General features: G+C 42.6%; 1 protein-coding gene across 1 annotated transcript; it reads right to left on the reverse strand.

Moving 5' to 3' along the window:
• Nucleotides 1-613: 613 nt before the first annotated feature.
• LOC119306148 (G-type lectin S-receptor-like serine/threonine-protein kinase At2g19130) lies at nt 614-3421 on the reverse strand. The gene is made up of 2 exons (XM_037582457.1): nt 1730-3421; nt 614-1471 (listed from the first exon to the last, which is right to left on the reverse strand). Exons 1-2 carry the CDS (start codon nt 3419-3421, stop codon nt 614-616), a joined length of 2550 nt encoding a protein of 849 aa, XP_037438354.1.
• Nucleotides 3422-18672: the final 15251 nt, after the last annotated feature.

Raw genomic sequence — 18672 nt, forward strand, 5'->3', positions numbered from 1 at the left:
AACATAGCTCCGCCATTGATGGTCACCCACGGACCATGGTTTCCAAATACTTAAGGCTAGTCATAGTGGGAGTAACTTAGCAAGTAACATAGCGCACTCCGAGAAATTTTTGCTTATGTGGCATGTAGTTAATGAGAAGTGGTAACATAATATGTTACTGTAACATAGCGCTTTCCAAGACAAGATGAGTCTACAAGCTAATTAATGAAGTCCTCTATGACACTACTTTTATGTTACTTTGCACTATGAATGTAGTAACTTAGACTAGTGTCATATGCATGACACTAGTATAAGTTACTCCCCACTATGACCAGCCTAATCCATGCATGGCATCTTGCTTCAGCGTGCTAATAGCTACTCTATTCCTGGAATATGTAACTAGAAATTCGGAAGTTCCCATTCCAGCACTCAAAATAATCGCACATACACATATAATATTTCTATCCTTTGCCACATTTTGCTTACCATATATATTTTGAATTTGAAAACTTAAATACAAGGTGACTAATTATCAAGTACAATGTTGCTTTTCTTTATTCCTTATTCTTCACATTAGAACTCCAAGAAATCGCTGAAATCAACAAAGACTAATAATATTGGCAACAACTTATTATTACGTTGCAACACCAGATTGTTTTGTGATAGCTGCAAGTAGTCCTGGCATCGAGGGCGCATCAATCTCCTGTAGACCCTCTAGAACCCGAACCACTTCACCCATCGTCGGCCGATCAAACTCATTATCTTGGATGCACCAACAAGCAACTTTGCAAACCCTTTCAGCTTCTTCCAAACTGAATTCACCGTTTAACCATGGATCCACCAAACTCTTCACATCGCCACTATGAAGCTTGTTGATGGCTTGAATGGGGAAATATTCAACATGCTGGTTACTACTATTGGTGCTGGTGTTGTATGGAGTTTCATGTGCTGAATTCCTCCTTCCTGATATGATTTCCAACAACACCATGCCGAAGGCATAAACATCGACTTTTGGCATGATTGCCACTCCGCTAAGCCACTCCGGGGCAAGATAACCCGTGGTTCCTCTAAAACTTGTCAGGATTCGGCTAAAGTCCCTTCCCACACACGCTGCCAGCCCAAAGTCTGCAACTTTAGGAAGAAATGATCCATCTACCAGTATGTTCTCTGGCTTAATATCACAGTGTATGATGCATTCGCGGCAACTTTGATGCAAGTAGGACAGTCCTCTAGCAACTCCTAAGGTTATTTGGTATCTGGTGTTCCAATTTAGGGCAGCGACATCGCCATTATTGCTCACCTTAAATAGATGACTATCGAGAGAACCATTTACTATGTGTTCATACACAAGTAACCTATGGTCACCTTCACAACAGAAACCAATAAGTTTTACTAGGTTGATGTGTTGGATCAGTCCAATTGAGCTCACCTCAGCCCTGAATTGCTTCTCTCCTGCTTGATGGGCAACATCAAGCCTTTTAACTGCTACTCCCTCCGTCCTTTGAAGAGTGTACTTCCAACTTTGTTGGAAAGTCAAACATTTTTATGTTTGACCGTATTTATACAATAATGTACCAACATTTATGCCATCAAATTAGTAGCATTAGATTCATGATAAAATATATTTTCATCATATACCTATTTGGTTTCATAAACATTGATATATTTTTGCACATATTCGGTCAAACATTGAGATGTTTGACCCTCCAACAAAGTTAGAAGCACACTCTTTAAAGGACGGAGGGAGTACACTAGTCTTTGAGTCACTTAATAATCCCTTGTATACACAACCAAAACCAACTCCACCCAGCTTTTCTGAGAAGTTCTTAGTAGCACGAACTAAATCCGTGTATCTAAAGGCTATAATCCCACCAGCACTCCCTTGATTGTCATAGCTTATTGACAGAAGACTACACCGCTTGAATTTGTTACTCCAAATCAGTAGCAATAGCGTGAACATTAGTAATCCAAAACCAATAATGCTTGCAGCAGTAACAACTCTAAGGTTTGGTTTTCTTTTGTTTTTTCTTAAAATTGGCAGAAAATCTTTGGCTGCAAGGCGAAGGTAAAGAACATGTTCTCCTGCGTTATCAATGCCTTCAGCTAGAATTACATTAAGTAATTCCCCATTCCAGACAGAACATCTTCTATTGTTATAGGAATAAGCAGTGCAGGAGCAGGAACTGAGACAAGCTTCTTCACATTTTCTTTGGGTGGTAGCACTGACTATGCTTTGCGAGTTGTACGGATATTGAACTTGAGAAGTGGGGTGGAATATGTCTGTTGAACTTGCCGTGTTTCTCTCATGAGTGCAATGTAACGGTGTATTTCTAATGCATCCTCCAGTTCGATCATCAAACTCCCAATCATATGGTGACTTCTGAGAGAAGTTCTCCATACAATCGCATGATTGATGTGGCTTGCTGCTACAAATTGTGAAAGGCCCACAAGTTGCAGGCGGATCACAAGGATTGTCAGGTTGGGCATATATGGTTTGCCAAGACTTGTTGGCTTGCGACCAAAGGTTCAACTTTATTTGGCCAGAGATATCTAGCAAGACAAATGCGGAAGGCGATGATTCATCTCGTAAAGTGTACATATAGTACTCCTCCTTGTTGTCATCAACATAATTTACATCATCAACTAACCCTTTGGTCTGAGGATCCAAATATAGGAGTGACTTGAGTACTGGTAAAAGATTCAACGATAATATTGTGGAGGATGCATAACGCCAATACACCATTGAGGGGTTGTTGCGGCGCTTGAGAATGAATCCGTTGGTGTCTTGTAGTTCAATGCTGTATGAGCCTACACCGGGATCAATGAGGCTCTTTTTTGAGATGAGCTGGTGGCTAAAACCAGTGATCTTGTTCCTGCCAAACTTGGCGGTAGGAAGCAAGAGATCTGTTGGGTAGTCAAAGCTCTGCCACAACATCTTATGTTCAGATATGAGGGCGAGATTTCCGGTGTTCAAGAGAAGGGCAGCACTAGTGGTAGTGTTTAACCCATTGGACTGTGTCCAATTATTGAAAATGTGAGTGGACCAAACTATAGACTCGGTGTTGCCGGCATGGGTTACTACGATAACAAGATTGCCATCGCTTGCTATCTTGAGCTGTGTTAGGTTTATGTTGTGGTGGATGATGGGCTCCTCCCTATTAGCGACCCACACAGTGGTGAAAACCGGGATCTTATTGAACCATATGCCGAGGTACCAGCCTGAGCGTGGGGAGGTGGCATTGTGGGACGACTTACTGATGCTGCCCGCCGCAGCTGCTGGCTGGAAGAAGCCCAGCGCGAACTTGCCGTTTCTGGAGACGAGCTTGCTGCCAACAGCGAGCGCTTGGCCTGCCGTCAGCTTGTCTCCATTTGCAGCTGCATAGGAGCACCAAGGAGGAGTGAGCAAGAGGAGAAGCCCGAGCAGTATGTGGAGGGGAGGCATTGAGGAGAAGTGTGTGGATGATTTGAAGAGGAGAGGAGGGGATGCATATATAGAATGGAAGTAGTATGTCTTCTGAAGACGCAGGAAGACCGAAGCTATAGGGTCAATCATGTTCACATTGGGACAGTATTACAATTGATACAAGGCACCATTAATCACCATAAATACTACAATGTGTAGGACTGCGAGGAGGAACTTCAATGAAGATTCCCCAAACAATGAATCACGGCTTCCTGGAAATTAGCAGGCGCTGCACATGCATTGCCAAGGTCCCATCCAACGTACTGTGGCATTCATGGCCTACGTACAAGATCATTCAGCAGCTAGCTGAAGTTATAATCTAACCAAGGGCCGTCCTGCAGTCGTCTGTGCCGCTGGAACAATGGAAAACGAAGCTAACAGTACAATGCTTCTGTGCTTACAGCGCCTGTGATCAATGCGGAATTGCATCTCTCAAACATTCACACAGAAAACGCTGGTCTTGAGGTCTCCGGTGTGGGCTTTTTTCTTATTGACAGCTCGGATTAGACGGTGATCGAGCTGGATATGGGGGGCGCCGCCGGCGGCGAGGACTCGCTAGGACCTCCCCGGAAGCGAGGACAACACATGTACAGCTCGCTGCGGGTCACAGCCGGAGGAGAAGCAGGGGGTTAGCTAGGACGAGATCAATGCGAAACTAGTACTTTTTCCCTCCGTCCAAAAATACTTGTCGTACAAATGGATAAAATTGGATATATCTAGAAGGGAGGGAGTATATGTGTAACGAAATTAGGAATGGTGGCTTGGCCAGTCTCATACGTATGATGAGTGGAATTTATGCAAGATGATCGTCAAGACTTCATCCAAAACTATTACAACAGAGATTTTGCTTTAGATTCTCGGGAAAAAAGATTTTGTTTTGAATAATACACTAGTTCTGCTCAGCACATACATTCAACCAATAACACACACTGATGCATAACACAAATAATACACCATGCTAAAAAATTAACATATATACAAGCAAGCAAAGACTATCGAGGGTATGTCGCGGATAATCACAACTCTTCGTAAAGAGAACGCCCACTGTGGGCTAAGAGAATCTCTAAACAATCCCTTATAAAGCTTTAGAAGAGTAAAAGTAATCAGTTTTTCTCCTCTAAACTGCACCTAACCGATCTGTTATACTTATAATATTTTGGGGAGTACTCTTAAATATACTCGGCCGCCCACCCGCAGAGTAAAATTTTCCCTTCCTCACCCCGGGCCACATCCACTTCGGCGCCGCCCTACTTCCCGCCATCGGCCACCACGCGCCACCGCCAACCCCTTGCTAGCACCTACCGCACTCCTCCCTCACCTCGATTCAGTCGCTTCTCATCACTGATATCTAAATCAACGGATGCCCGCTGCCTCTATCGCCGGATTCAATGCATCCAATCCTCGGCGCCATCCGCGTTGAAGGGAATCAACGGGGACTGAACCGCACAACCACCACGACTGCTTTGTGTCGCCTCTTGTTGTGTCCTCGTCCTCTCAACGACATTTCAACAGTTGACCGATTGCCAGCACAACCATGTCCGCTCGTCGGTAGGGCTCAGCCCTCGTCCTGCCGGTTATCATGTGCGATCACTGCTGACGGCTGGTGTTGTGCCTCATTTGGAGCATGCCCAAACATCCCTGATGGGTTTTCTACAAGTGTGAAAAGGAAGGAGTGAGTGCCATTTTTGTACAGTTGTTCTTCACATTCATCACAATATGAAACTCACTATTTGCTTAAAATTGTATGTGGCAAGGATGCAAGTTTTGATATTGGAAAGAAGAGTACATTGACCTATTGATAGCGAGAAATCTGCTACATATTGGTGCCCTAGTTGCCAGAGATGAGACTAGAGAGGACACAATGTCCAAATTTGAGGTGGCAGAGTAGAAAGAAGTCTGCAAGCTCGAGAAGCCAATAGAGAAAAGCAACAATGAGACAATGAAGAGATGAAAAAGATCATTGATCAGACTAGTAGGAGCAGTTAAGGAAGTGGTGTTTCTATTGAAGTGTATAATTTTTCTTGTAGTTTTTCTTTGGATCGGTTCTCTTAGCGAAGAATTGGTAAAAGTATGTGACCAAGATGTCATTTAATAAAATAATTGAGTAGTGAAGTTTAACTCACTGACCCAAAAAAATGAATTTGTGTTTATCTTTTTTGTAGTGAGTTAAGTTTAAGGATCGGTTAGAAACCACATTTTTTTAAAGGAGCAAATATATTTCTCTAAAGGATAGGAGGGCGCTTGTTTCTCTAAATTATAAGAGATTGGTTAGGGATGCTTTAAAAGGGTTGCGAGCAATCCTGGACTATATATCTCAGGTAATCCGTCAAAAAAAATAAAGAAAACACCGCAATGTGTACAATCAAATCAACTCAAAATAATTTTAGAAAAGCAACAAGACATAGCTAATCCGACCTCATATACGTCCGCGGACGCGCCCGAGCGTGTCCGCGGATAGTGACGGGTCAATCCTCATATACCCATGCCCACAGCCGTGTACCTCATATCCGGATCATCAACGAAATTCTGGAACAGACAACAAACAGACATATAACAAATAGGCAGTTAATCTGGACCAAAATACACAGTTTAAACATCACAATTGAGCTTGCAAACAACTGAGATTTAAACTAAAACTACTAGATACGTAAACAGAGACGGAGAAGGCCAAGGAATTCGTCACTTCCTCACCGGTCCTTTGCCCTTGCGGTCATCAGAGCGACTCTAGCCCTCGGTGTAGGCGTCGACAGCTGGTGGGGGTTGTCGGAGCCCGAGTCGGAGCTGTCTGTGACGTCGGAGTTGTCGAAGGAGGATGAGATGTAGTCATCCATCCTTCGGATGGCGCGGTTGTGCTGCTTCGCCAGCCGGACGACTTTTGTTGCTGTCGTCGCCTTCTCCTTCGCTTCATGGGCTAACTGCTCGATGCTGAGCCGGAGCGCCTTGGCGTTCTTCCAATGAAAGCAATGGGCATCCGTCTCTGCCGTTGTCAGCGAGCGATAGAGGACGCTCGTGAGGAGCTACTCCCCCGCACTGGGCGCCGCCGGCAATCCACACATGTTGGCGAGAGGAAGATGCATCCACCTCCGACGCCGACGCCCTCTCCCTTGCTAGTCTGCTGCCTCTCGCGGTAGATGGTGTGTGTGCCTCCGATTCAAGCATCCGTGTCTACGACGCCGGTGGTGCGCGGACAAGCACCCATAGATGCCCATGAGGAACAACGGCCGAAGGTGTAGGAGGGCATCGAGCGAGTGGAGCGAAGTGAGCCAAGCGCGCTGCGTGTGATGCAAGACGGGCCAATGCGGGCGTCCGTGCTCCGACGCCAGTCGATAGGGGACGGAGTAGAGCCCGAGCTGCCACCATTGTCGATTCGCGAGCGCTACAGCGCGATGCGGAGGGCTAGCTACTTGTTGTTGCCTACCTCCGCCTCCCGAATGAGGGCGTCCTAGTCGATGGGCTCGTCCTCGCTGTCGGATCCGATGCCGGCGCCACTACTAGTGCCAAGCATTGTAGGGCGAGGGAAGGGGAATAGATAGAGAACAGAGCGGAAGTGAGAGAGTGTAAGGGCATATTTATCCCTCAGTAGTTTTGGTGATTGATGACAATGCTTTTGCGGACTAGTCGTGTGCATTGAGCATTTCAGATATGTCATGTCTAAACACAAGACGATTTGGTGCCCCCCAAAGACTATTGAATAAGGCGCTTCTCTACGTTTCTTTTCGGTGGATTTGAGTCGTAGGAAAGCCGTACTATTAAGAGGGGGTCCGTGTTAGAAAAGTTTGAGTGGAATCAACACGTACACGTCTGTTCCCTTTGCGCCACCTTTCCTTTGGTTCTTTGGAGCATCCTTCGTCTCTCCGTGTCTCTGCAAAATGAAGGACTCCTAGTGTTGCTGAACTGAGGCAGGTGGTAGTATACCAGCCACAAGCGCGGTAGTACCGTAGGAGCTCACAATAGTATCGCTCATTGGGAGAGGTAGTACTGTGGCCTATGGCCAGGCACAGCTTCTCGAGCGGTAGTAGGGGCGCATGTAATTTTTTACATCCGCGCCCTATGCGGTAGTACCGCTCCATGAGAGCAGTAGTACCGTGAGCTCTGGCCAGACACAGCAATACGAGCGGAAGTAGGGGCGGATGTAATTTTTTACATCCGTGCCCTACATGGTAGTACCGCTCCTGGCTTGCGGTAGTACCGTTTCAGATTTTTGCATAGATCAAAACTTAGCGGAAGTAGTCACGGATGTAATTTTTTTATGTCCGTGCCTTCTCAGCCTGGACTATTCCTCCCTTGGTAACGCGCCTGCGGTTCTACCGCTCCCTGTCTTAGCACATCAGGACTAGTCTTGGCCCCTGCCGTGCCAGTGGTAGTACCGCAGTTCACCGCGGTAGTACCGCAGGCCTTTGCGGTATTACCGCTTGTATGATGCGGTAGTACCGCGTGTCGCAGGCTGAGTTGGTGGATAACGGTTGGATTTGTCCCTTGACTATAAAAGGGGTGTCTTCTTCCCCGAGTTGACTACCTCTTCCACCTCTAAGCTCCATTGATGCTCTAAGCTCCATTTTTGCCCGATCTCTGTCCCTAGCCAATCAAACTTGTTGATTCTCTAGGGATTGGTTGAGAAGGCCTTGATCTACACTTCCACCAAGAGAAATTTGATTCCCCCCACTAATCCCTTGCGGATCTTGTTACTCTTAGATGTTAGATCACCCTAGACGGTTGAGGTCACCACGAAGCCATAGTCCATTGTGGTGAAGCTTCATGGTGTCGTTGGGAGCCTCCAATTAAGTTGTGGAGATTGCCCCAACCTTGTTTGTAAAGGTTCGATCGCCGCCTCCAAGGGCACCAATAGTGGAATCACGGCATCTCGCATTGTGTGAGGGCGTGAGGAGAATACGGTGACACTAGTGGCTTCTTGGGGAGCATTGTGCCTCCACACCGCTCCAACGGAGATGTACTTCTCTTCAAAGGGAAGAAACTTTGGTAACACATCCTCGTCTCCATCGGTTCCGCTCTTGGTTATCTCTTACCTTTACTTGTGCAAGCTATATTGTGTTATATCCTTTGCTTGCTTGTGTGCTTATTGTTGTTGCATCATATAGGTTGCTCACCTAGTTGCATATCTAGACAACCTACTTCGATGCAAAGTTTAATTTGGTAAAGAAAAGCTAAAAATTGTTAGTTGCCTATTCACCCCCCCCCTCTAGTCAACTATATCGATCCTTTCAATTGGTATCAGAGCCTCGTCTCTTAATTAAGGGCTTTACCGTCCTAAGAGTATGGTTGACACTATAGACGGAGAGGAGGAGCACCCCGGTGTGAATCCTTCTTCGTCTATGGCCGATGGGGGATCCCCGATCTCACGTGAGGAATTCAATGTGGCTTTGGACACATTGAAAACCTTCATGACGACTGATAACCCACAAGTGTAGGGGATCGCAACAGTTTCCGATAAATAAGAGTGTCTAACCCAACGAGGAACTAAAGGTAGAATAAATATTCCATCAAGTTCTATCGACCATCAATACAACTCTACGCACACTTAACGTTCGCTTTACCTAGAACAAGTATGAAACTAGAAGTACTTTGTAGGTGTTGTTGGATAGGTTTGCAAGATAATAAAGAACACGTAAATATAAACTAGGGGATGTTTAGATAAAGATGCAATAAAGTAAATATAGCGAGTGTGGAAAAGTGGTGGTAGGAGTTGTGGAATTGTCCCTAAGCAATTGACTACGTTACTAGACCGGTAATCACTATTGCAATTCTATTTGAGGAAGAGGCATAAGCTAACATACTTTCTCTTCTTGGATAATATGCACTTATGATTGGAACTCTAGCAAGCATCCGCAACTACTAAAGATCATTAAGGTAAAACCCAACCATAGCATTAAAGTATCAAGTCCCCTTTATCCCATACGCAAACAACCTACTTACTCAGTTCTGTGCTTCTGTCACTCATGCCACCCACCATAAGCAAATCATGAACATATTGTAAACCCTACAGCGGGAATCCCTCACGCTTGCACGACACAGAGAGCACCATAGGACAGCACAAATAATAAAACATGCAACTCAAACCAATCATAACAATTCAACAATCACCGATAGGACAATGATAATCTACTCAGACATCATAGGATGGCAACACATCATTGGATAATAATATGAAGCATAAAGCACCATGTTTAAGTAGAGGGTACATCGGGTTGCGAGAGAGTGGACCGCTGAATATAGATGGGGGAAGGTGATGGAGATGTTGGTGAAGATGATGGAGGTGTTGATGAAGATCGCGGTGATGATGATGGCCCCCGGCGGTGTTCCGGCGCCATCGGAAGCAAGGGGGAGAGAGCCCCCCTTCTTCTTCTTCTTCTTCTTCTTCCTTGACCTTCTCCCTATATGGGAGAAGGTTTCCCCTCTGGTCCTTGGCTCCCATGGCGTGGAAGTGGCGAGAGCCCCTCCGAGATTGGATCTATCTCTCTGTCTCTCTTTGTTTCTGCATTTTGGAATTCTGCCCTGGCACCGTTTCTTTTATATTCGGAGATCCGTAACATCGATTGGATTGAAACATTCGCCCAGATCTTTTTCCAAAAATTAGCTTTCTTGCGGCCAAAGAAGGGCATCAACCGCCTTACGAGGGGACCAGGAGGGTGGGGGCGCGCCCACCTGGAGTGGGCGTGGGCCCCTGTCTCGTGGCCACCTCGGGCACTGTCTTGCGTTGATTTTACTTCCCAAAAATCACAAATATTCCAAAATAATTCTCCGTCCATTTTTATCCCGTTTGGACTCCGTTTGATATTCGAGTTTCTATGAAACATAAAACATGCAACATACATGAACTGGCACTGGGCACTGGATCAATATGTTAGTCCCAAAAAATAGTATAAAAAGTTGCCAAACGTATATGAAAGTTGTAGAATATTGGCATGGAACAATCAAAAATTATAGATACGACGGAGACGTATCAGCATCCCCAAGCTTAATTCCTGCTCGTCCTCGAGTAGGTAAATGATAAAAAAGATAATTTTTGATGTGGAATGCTACCTAGCATAATCTTGATCATATATCTAATCATGGCATGAATATTAAGACATGAGTGATTCAAGGCAATAGTCTATCATTTGACATAAAAAAGAATAATACTTAGGGCATCCCAACAAACAATCATGTCTTTCAAAATATCAATGCTTCCAGAACATTATCCCAACAAAATCATATAGTCTTGTATGCTCCCTTTTGTTAACACAAGGTACCCCTCATGTCTATCCTGGTGTCAGCCAAGCAATTGTTTCATACTTTAGTATTCTCAAACTTTTTCAACCTTCACGCAATACATGAGCGTGAGCCATGGATATAGCACTATGGGTGGAATAGAATATGATGATGGAGGTTATGTGGAGAAGACAAAAAGGGAGAAAGTCTCACATCAACGCGGCTAATCAACGGGCTATGGAGATGCCCATCAATTGATGTCAATGCGAGGAGTAGGGATTGCCATGCAACGGATGCACTAGAGCTATAGGTGTATGAAAGCTCAAACTGAAAACTAAGTGGGTGTGCATCCAACTTGCTTGCTCATGAAGACCTAGGGCATTTGAGGAAGCCCATCGTTGGAATATATAAGTCAAGTTCTATAATGAAAATTCCCACTAGTATATGAAAGTGACAATATAGGAGACTCTCTATATGAAGAACATGGTGCTACTCTGAAGCACAAGTGTGGTAAAAGGATAGTAAGATTGCCCCTTTTCTTTTTCTTATTTTCTATTTTTTTCTTTTTCCTTTTTTTGGGTGGGCTTCTTTGGCCCCCATTTTTATTTAGGCTTCTTTGGCCTCTCCATTTTTTCTTTTTTTCATGGGGCAATGCTCTATAATGATGATCATCACACTTTTATTTACTTACAACTCAATATTACAACTCGATACTAGAACAAAGATATGACTCTATATGAATGCTTCTGGCGGTGTACCGAGATGTGCAATGATCTAGCATAGCAATGACATAAAAAACGGACAAGCCATGAAAACATCGTGCTAGCTATCTTACGATCATGCAAAGCAATATGACAATGAATGCTCAAGTCATGTATATGATGATGATGGAAGTTGCATGGCAATATATCTCGGAATAGCTATGGAAATGCCATCATAGGTAGGTATGATGGCTGTTTTGAGGAAGATATAAGGAGGCTTATGTGTGATAGAGCGTATCGTATCACGGGGTTTGGATGCACCAACAAAGTTTGCACCAACTCTCGAGGTGAGAAAGGGCAATGCAAGGTTCCTAAGAGGCTAGCAATGATGGAAGGGTGAGAGTGCGTATAATCCATGGACTCAACATTAGTCATAAAGATCTCACATACTTGTTGCAAAAAAAAAATTAGCCCTTGAAACAAAGTACTACACGCATGCTCCTAGGGGGGAGGTTGGTAGGAGTTCCATCGCACGCCCCCGACCTTCACGGAAAGATAAACAATCAAAATACAATGCGCGCCAATTTGGTTACATTGTTAGTAGACCATATGTGCATGCTTCGGGAATCACGAACCTTAACACCAAAATCCTTACTAAACACAACCATCTAATAGTACCTCCCACATATTATCATCACTATATCGCAAAACTATTGCAAGGAATCAAACGTATCATATTCAGTGATCCACAAGTTTTATGTAGGATTTTATGACTAACCATGTGAATGACCAATTCATGTCATCTCTCTAAATAGATATAAGTGAAGCAAGAGAGTTTAATTATTTCTATAAAAGACATGCCCACGCTCTAACAAATATAAGTGAAGCAAAAGAGCATTCTACAAATGGCGGTTTTCTATGTGAAGGGAAACAGGCAATCCAAACTTCAAATGATATAAGTGAAACACATGAAGCATTCTATAAAGCCATACTCAAAATATTTAAGTGAAGTGCAATGAGCATTCTATAAATCAACCAAGGACTATCTCATACCATCATGGTGCATAAAATAAAAATGAAAACTAAATGCAAAAGACGCTCCAAGACTTGCACATATCGCATGAACGAAACGAATACGAAAACATACCGATACTTGTTGAAGAAAGAGGGGATGCCTTCCAGGGCATCCCCAAGCTTAGATTCTTGAGTCTCCTTGAATATTTACTTGGGGTGCCTTGGGCATCCCCAAGCTTGAGATCTTGCCTCTCTTCCTTTTCCTCATATCGAGACCTCCTCGATCAAACACTTCATCCACACAAAACTTCAACAGAAAACTCGGTAAGATCCGTTAGTATAATAAAGCAAATCACTACTCTATGTACTGTAGAAAACCAATTCATATTTTGTTTTTGCATTGTGTCTACTGTAATATTACTTTTTCATGGCTTAATCCACTGATATAAATTGATAGATTCATCAAAACAAGCAAACTATGCATCAAAAACAGAATCTGTCAAAAACAGAACAGTCTGTAGCAATCTGAACATTCACCATACTTATGGTACCCCAAAAATTCTAACAAAAATAGGAAAACTAAAAAATTTGTACAGAAAGACAGTGCAAAAATAATCAGAACCATTTGACGTTCCAGTTAAAAATGTAAATTCGCGCACTATAGGTAAAGTTTCTGTCCTATACCGTACAAACCAACAAGCATTGTAAACATCCTAAAGGCAAACCTTAGCACATTATTTTTATAATACAATGGAATTTTACAAGGGGATAATTTTTTTGATGAAAATTTTCTGTAATCAAGATTCACAAAGTTTCCGTGAGCATGACAAAGTTCAAGGCTAGCTCCCACTTCAACAATGATTGTCTTTCTCACTTTCACTTTCCTTTTTGAAAAGATTTAGGTTCCCCTCTTTATTTTTATTTTTTTAAAACTATATAAAAGCACTCAGCAGAAATAAATGACTCTCTAAAACTTCTGGGTTGTCTCCCTGGCAGCGCTTTCTTTAAAGCCATTAATCTAGGCATATAGTGCTCAAGTAATGGATCCACCCGGATCCCAAGGTATATCAAAGCCAATCTTAATTAACAATGATTTGTAATTTAGTAGTGAGCACACAGTAGCATATATCATCCAACAACGAAGTCTAACTCTCTTCCTATGCATCGGCATGTCATGAAAGAACAATTGATGCACACCAAGTAAAGGCCAACACATAGTATAAGCAGTTTCTTGCAATTTTATCATATTGAAAACATAGAGAGGTTGAGGTATAGTTCCTCTCTCATAATAATTGCAAGTGGGAGCAGCAAGAACATGCATATTATATCTATCAAAATTATCATGTGCAATGGTAAAAGGCAACCCATCAATATAATCCTTAGTAAGCACAAACTTCTCCGATATAGTGTAGTTGGGAGAATTCAAAAAGATAATAGAACTATCATGCGTGGGTGCAATAGCAACAATTTCATGCTTAACATAAGGAACTGCAGCAAGTTCATCTCCATAAGCATAATTCATATTGGCATCTTGGCCACAAGCATAGCAGGCATCATCAAAAAGGGGTAATTCAAGAGAATCAACGGGATCATAACAATCATCATAGCAATCATCCTTTGGTAAGCACGAAGGGAAATTAAACAATGTATGAGTTGAAGAGTTACTCTCATTAGAAGGTGGGCATGGGTAACTATTCCGCTCTTCCTACTTTTGTTCCTCGCTCTCCTCATCATTTTTTTCATCCAATGAGCTCACAGTTTCATCAATTTCTTCTTCCATAGACTCCTGCAAAATATTAGTCTCTTCTTGGAAAGCAACGACTTTCTCAATAAATGCATCAATATTGTAATTGTATTCATAATTCTTATAACAATATTTAAGTATAGCAAAATTTTCAGGTCTATAAACTGAATCATCAAAATCATCAAACTCTTTAAACATAGATTCAATCTCATAAGCAGCCATAAAAGCAACAAATTCTTCTAGTTGTTCCACATCATACTAATCATATACACCATTAGCATAAGAAGCTAAGGTTTTATTATCATTGAATTTGCATGAAAAGGGAGGTGTGGAGCCTTCATCCTAGAGCAACAAGTATAATCATGTATCAAGCATAGTTGACGAGCATACCCACGTAACATATGAATTTGATCCCATAATAGTTTCCCTCTTTGTGTCAAGCGATAATCTCTAAAGTATTCATGTTGATCCAACGTGTCTCCCATAACATAATTGAATGGGGTTTTCTTAGGATTATCAAAGTAGTACATAATATCTTGAACATAACGAGCATCGAGGGTTTTAGGACGTTCCCCATCTCCATGAGTAGCAAGTACACCTATTTTTTTGGTATTTCGTGTTCCATATCCATAACTAAAGATAGAGAACAACTTAGAACATCAAATAAAAATTACTTAGTGATAAAGCAAACAAGCACACACGAGAATATTCACCCCACGCTATGACTCCCTGGCAACGGCGCCAGAAAAAGGTCTTGATGACCCACAAGTGTAGGGTATCACAACAGTTTTTGATAAGTAAGAGTGTCGAACCCACAAGGAGCTAAAGGTAGAATAAATATTCCCTCGAGTTCTATCGACCACCGATACAACTCCACGCACGCTTGACGTTCGCTTTACCTAGAACAAGTATGAAACTAGAAGTACTTTGTAGGTGTTGTTGGATAGGTTTGCAAGATAATAAAGAAGACGTAAATATAAAGTAGGGGATGTTTAGATAAACATGCAATAAAGTAAATATAGCGAGTGTGGAAAAGTGGTGGTAGGAGTTGTGGAATTGTCCCTAAGCAATTGACTACGTTTCTAGACCGGTAATCACTATTGCAATTCTATTTGAGGGAGAGGCATAAGCTAACATACTTTCTCTTCTTGGATCATATGCACTTATGATTGGAACTCTAGCAAGCATCCGCAACTACTAAAGATCATTAAGGTAAAACCAAACCATAGCATTAAAGTATCTAGTCCTCTTTATCCCATATGCAAACAACCTACTTACTCGGGTCTGTGCTTCTGTCACTCACGCCACCCACCATAAGCAAATCATGAACATATTGCAAACCCTACAACGGGAATCCCTCACGCTTGTGCGACACGTAGAGCAACATAGGACAGCACAAATAATAAAACATGCAACTCAAACCAATCATAGCAATTCATCAATCACCGATAGGACAATAAAAATCTACTCAGACATCATAGGATGGCAACACATCATTGGATAATAATATGAAGCATAAAGCACCATGTTTAAGTAGAGGGTACAGCGGGTTATGGGAGGGTGGACCTCTGAATATAGATGGGGAAAGGTGATGGAGGTGTTGGTGAAGATGATGGAGGTGTTGGTGAAGATCGCGGTGATGATGATGGCCCCCGGCGGCGTTCTGGCACCATCGGAAGCAAGGAGGAGAGAGCCCCCCTTCTTCTTCTTCCTTGACCTTCTCCCTAGATGGGAGAAGGTTTTCCCCTCTGGTCCTGGCTCCCATGGCATGGGAGGGGCGAGAGCCCCTCCGAGATTGGATCTATCTCTCTGTCTCTCTTTGTTTCTGCGTTCTGGAATTCTGCCCTGGCACCATTTCTTTTATATCCCGAGATCCGTAACTCCGATTGGATTGAAACCTTTGCCCAGATCTTTGTCCAAAAATTAGCTTTCTTGCGGCCAAAGGAGGGCATCAACTGCCTTAAGAGGGGCCCAGGAGGGTGGGGGCGCGCCCACCTGCAGTGGGCGTGGGCCCCTGTCTTGTGGCCACCTCGGGCACCGTCTCGCGTTGATTATACTTCCCAAAAATCACAAATATTCCAAAATAATTCTCCGTCCGTTTTTATCCCGTTTGGACTCCGTTTGATATTGGGGTTTCTGTGAAACATAAAACATGCAACAGACATGAACTGGCACTGGGCACTGGATCAATATGTTAGTCCCAAAAAATAGTATAAAAAGTTGCCAAAAGTATGTGAAAGTTGTAGAATATTTGCATGGAACAATAAAAAATTATAGATACGACGGAGACGTATCAGCATCCCCAAGCTTAATTCCTGCTCGTCCTCGAGTAGGTAAATGATAAAAAAGATAATTTTTGATGTGGAATGCTACCTAGCATAATCTTGATCATATATCTAATCATGGCATGAATATTAAGACACGAGTGATTCAAGGTAATAGTCTATCGTTTGACATAAAAAAAATACTTAGGGCATCCCAACAAACAATCATGTCTTTCAAAATATCAATGCTTCCAGAACGTTATCCCTACAAAATCATATAGTCTTGTATGCTCCCTTTTCTTAACACAAGGTACCCCTCATGCCTATCCCGGTGTCAACCAAGCAATTGTTTCATACTTTAGTATTCTCAAACTTTTTGAACCTTCACGCAATACATGAGCGTGAGCCATGGATATAGCACTATGAGTGGAATAGAATATGATGATGGAGGTTATGTGGAGAAGACAAAAAGGGAGAAAGTCTCACATCGACGCGGCTAATCAACGGGCTATGGAGATTACCATCAATTGATGTCAATGCGAGGAGTAGGGATTGCCATGCAACGGATGCACTAGAGCTATAAGTGTATGAAAGCTCAAACTGGAAACTAAGTGGGTGTGCATCCAACTTGCTTGCTCATGAAGACCTAGGGCATTTGAGGAAGCCCATCGTTGGAATATACAAGCCAAGTTCTATAATGAAAATTCCCACTAGTATATAAAGGTGACAATATAGGAGACTCTCTATTTGAAGAACATGGTGCTACTCTGAACCACAAGTGTGGTAAAAGGATAGTAACATTGCCCCTTTTGTTTTTCTTTTTTTTCTTTTTCCTTTTTTTGGGTGGGCTTCTTTGGCCCCCTTTTTTTATTTAGGCTTCTTTGGCCTCTCCCTTGTTTTTTTCATGGGGCAATGCTCTATAATGATGATCATCACACTTTTATTTACTTACAACTCAATATTACAACTCGATACTAGAACAAAGATATGACTCTATATGAATGCTTCCGACGGTGTACCGGGATGTGCAATGATCTAGCATAGCAATGACATCAAAAACGGACAAGCCATGAAAACATCATGCTAGCGATGTTACGATCATGCAAAGCAATATGACAATGAATGCTCAAGTCATGTATATGATGATGATGGAACTTGCATGGCAATATATCTTGGAATGGCTATGAAAATGCCATGATAGGTAGGTATGGTGGCTGTTTTGAGGAAGATATAAGGAGGCTTATGTGTGATAGAGTGTATCGTATCACGGGGTTTGGATGCACCAGCAAAGTTTGAACCAACTCTCGAGGTGAGAAAGGGCAATGCATGGTACCGAAGAGGCTAGCAATGATGGAAGGGTGAGAGTGTGTATAATCCATGGACTCAGCATTAGTCATAAAGAACTCACATACTTATTTCAAAATTTATTAGCCCTTGAAACAAAGTACTACACGCATGCTCCTAGGGGGGAGGTTGGTAGGAGTTAACCATCGCGCGTCCTCGACCTTCACGTAAAGATAAACAATCAAAATACAATGCGCGCCAATTTGGTTACATAGTTAGTAGACCATACATGCATGCTTCGGGAATCACGAACCTTAACACCAAAATCCTTACTAAACACAACCATCTACTAGTACCTCCCACATATTATCATCACTATATCGCAAAACTATTGCAAGGAATCAAACGTATCATATTCAGTGATCCACAAGTTTTATGTAGGATTTTATGACTAACCATGTGAATGACCAATTCATGTCATCTCTCTAAATAGATATAAGTGAAGCAAGAGAGTTTAATTATTTATATAAAAGATATGCCCATGCTCTAACAAATATAAGTGAAGCAAAAGAGAATTCTACAAATGGTGGTTTTCTATGTGAAGGGAAACAGGCAATCCAAACTTCAAATGATATAAGTGAAGCACATGAAGCATTCTATAAAGCCATACTTAAAATATTTAAGTGAAGTGCAATGAGCATTCTATAAATCAACCAAGGACTATCTCATACCATCATGGTGCATAAAATAAAAATGAAAACTAAATGCAAAAGATGCTCCAAGACTTGCACATATCGCATGAACGAAACGAATACGAAAACATACTGATACTTGTCGAAGAAAGAGGGGATGCCTTCCAGGGCATCCCCAAGCTTAGACGCTTGAGTCTCCTTGAATATTTACTTGGGGTGCCTTGGACATCCCCAAGCTTGAGCTCTTGCCTCTCTTCCTTTTCCTCATATCGAGACCTCCTCGATCAAACACTTCATCCACACAAAACTTCAACAGAAAACTCGG

This window comes from Triticum dicoccoides, chromosome 5B (assembly GCF_002162155.2).
Source record: "Triticum dicoccoides isolate Atlit2015 ecotype Zavitan chromosome 5B, WEW_v2.0, whole genome shotgun sequence".
Classification (NCBI taxonomy): Eukaryota; Viridiplantae; Streptophyta; class Magnoliopsida; order Poales; family Poaceae; genus Triticum; species Triticum dicoccoides.

What these genes read in the sequence shown, in the direction of transcription:
- LOC119306148 (XM_037582457.1), bottom strand. Translation starts at nt 3,421, where the DNA reads ATGCCTCCCCTCCACATACTGCTCGGGCTTCTCCTCTTGCTCACTCCT. An exon ending in TAAGTGACTCAAAGACTAGT is followed by an intron (nt 1,472 to 1,729) that starts GTACTCCCTCCG and finishes CAAAGGACGGAG; the next exon opens with GGAGTAGCAGTTAAAAGGCT.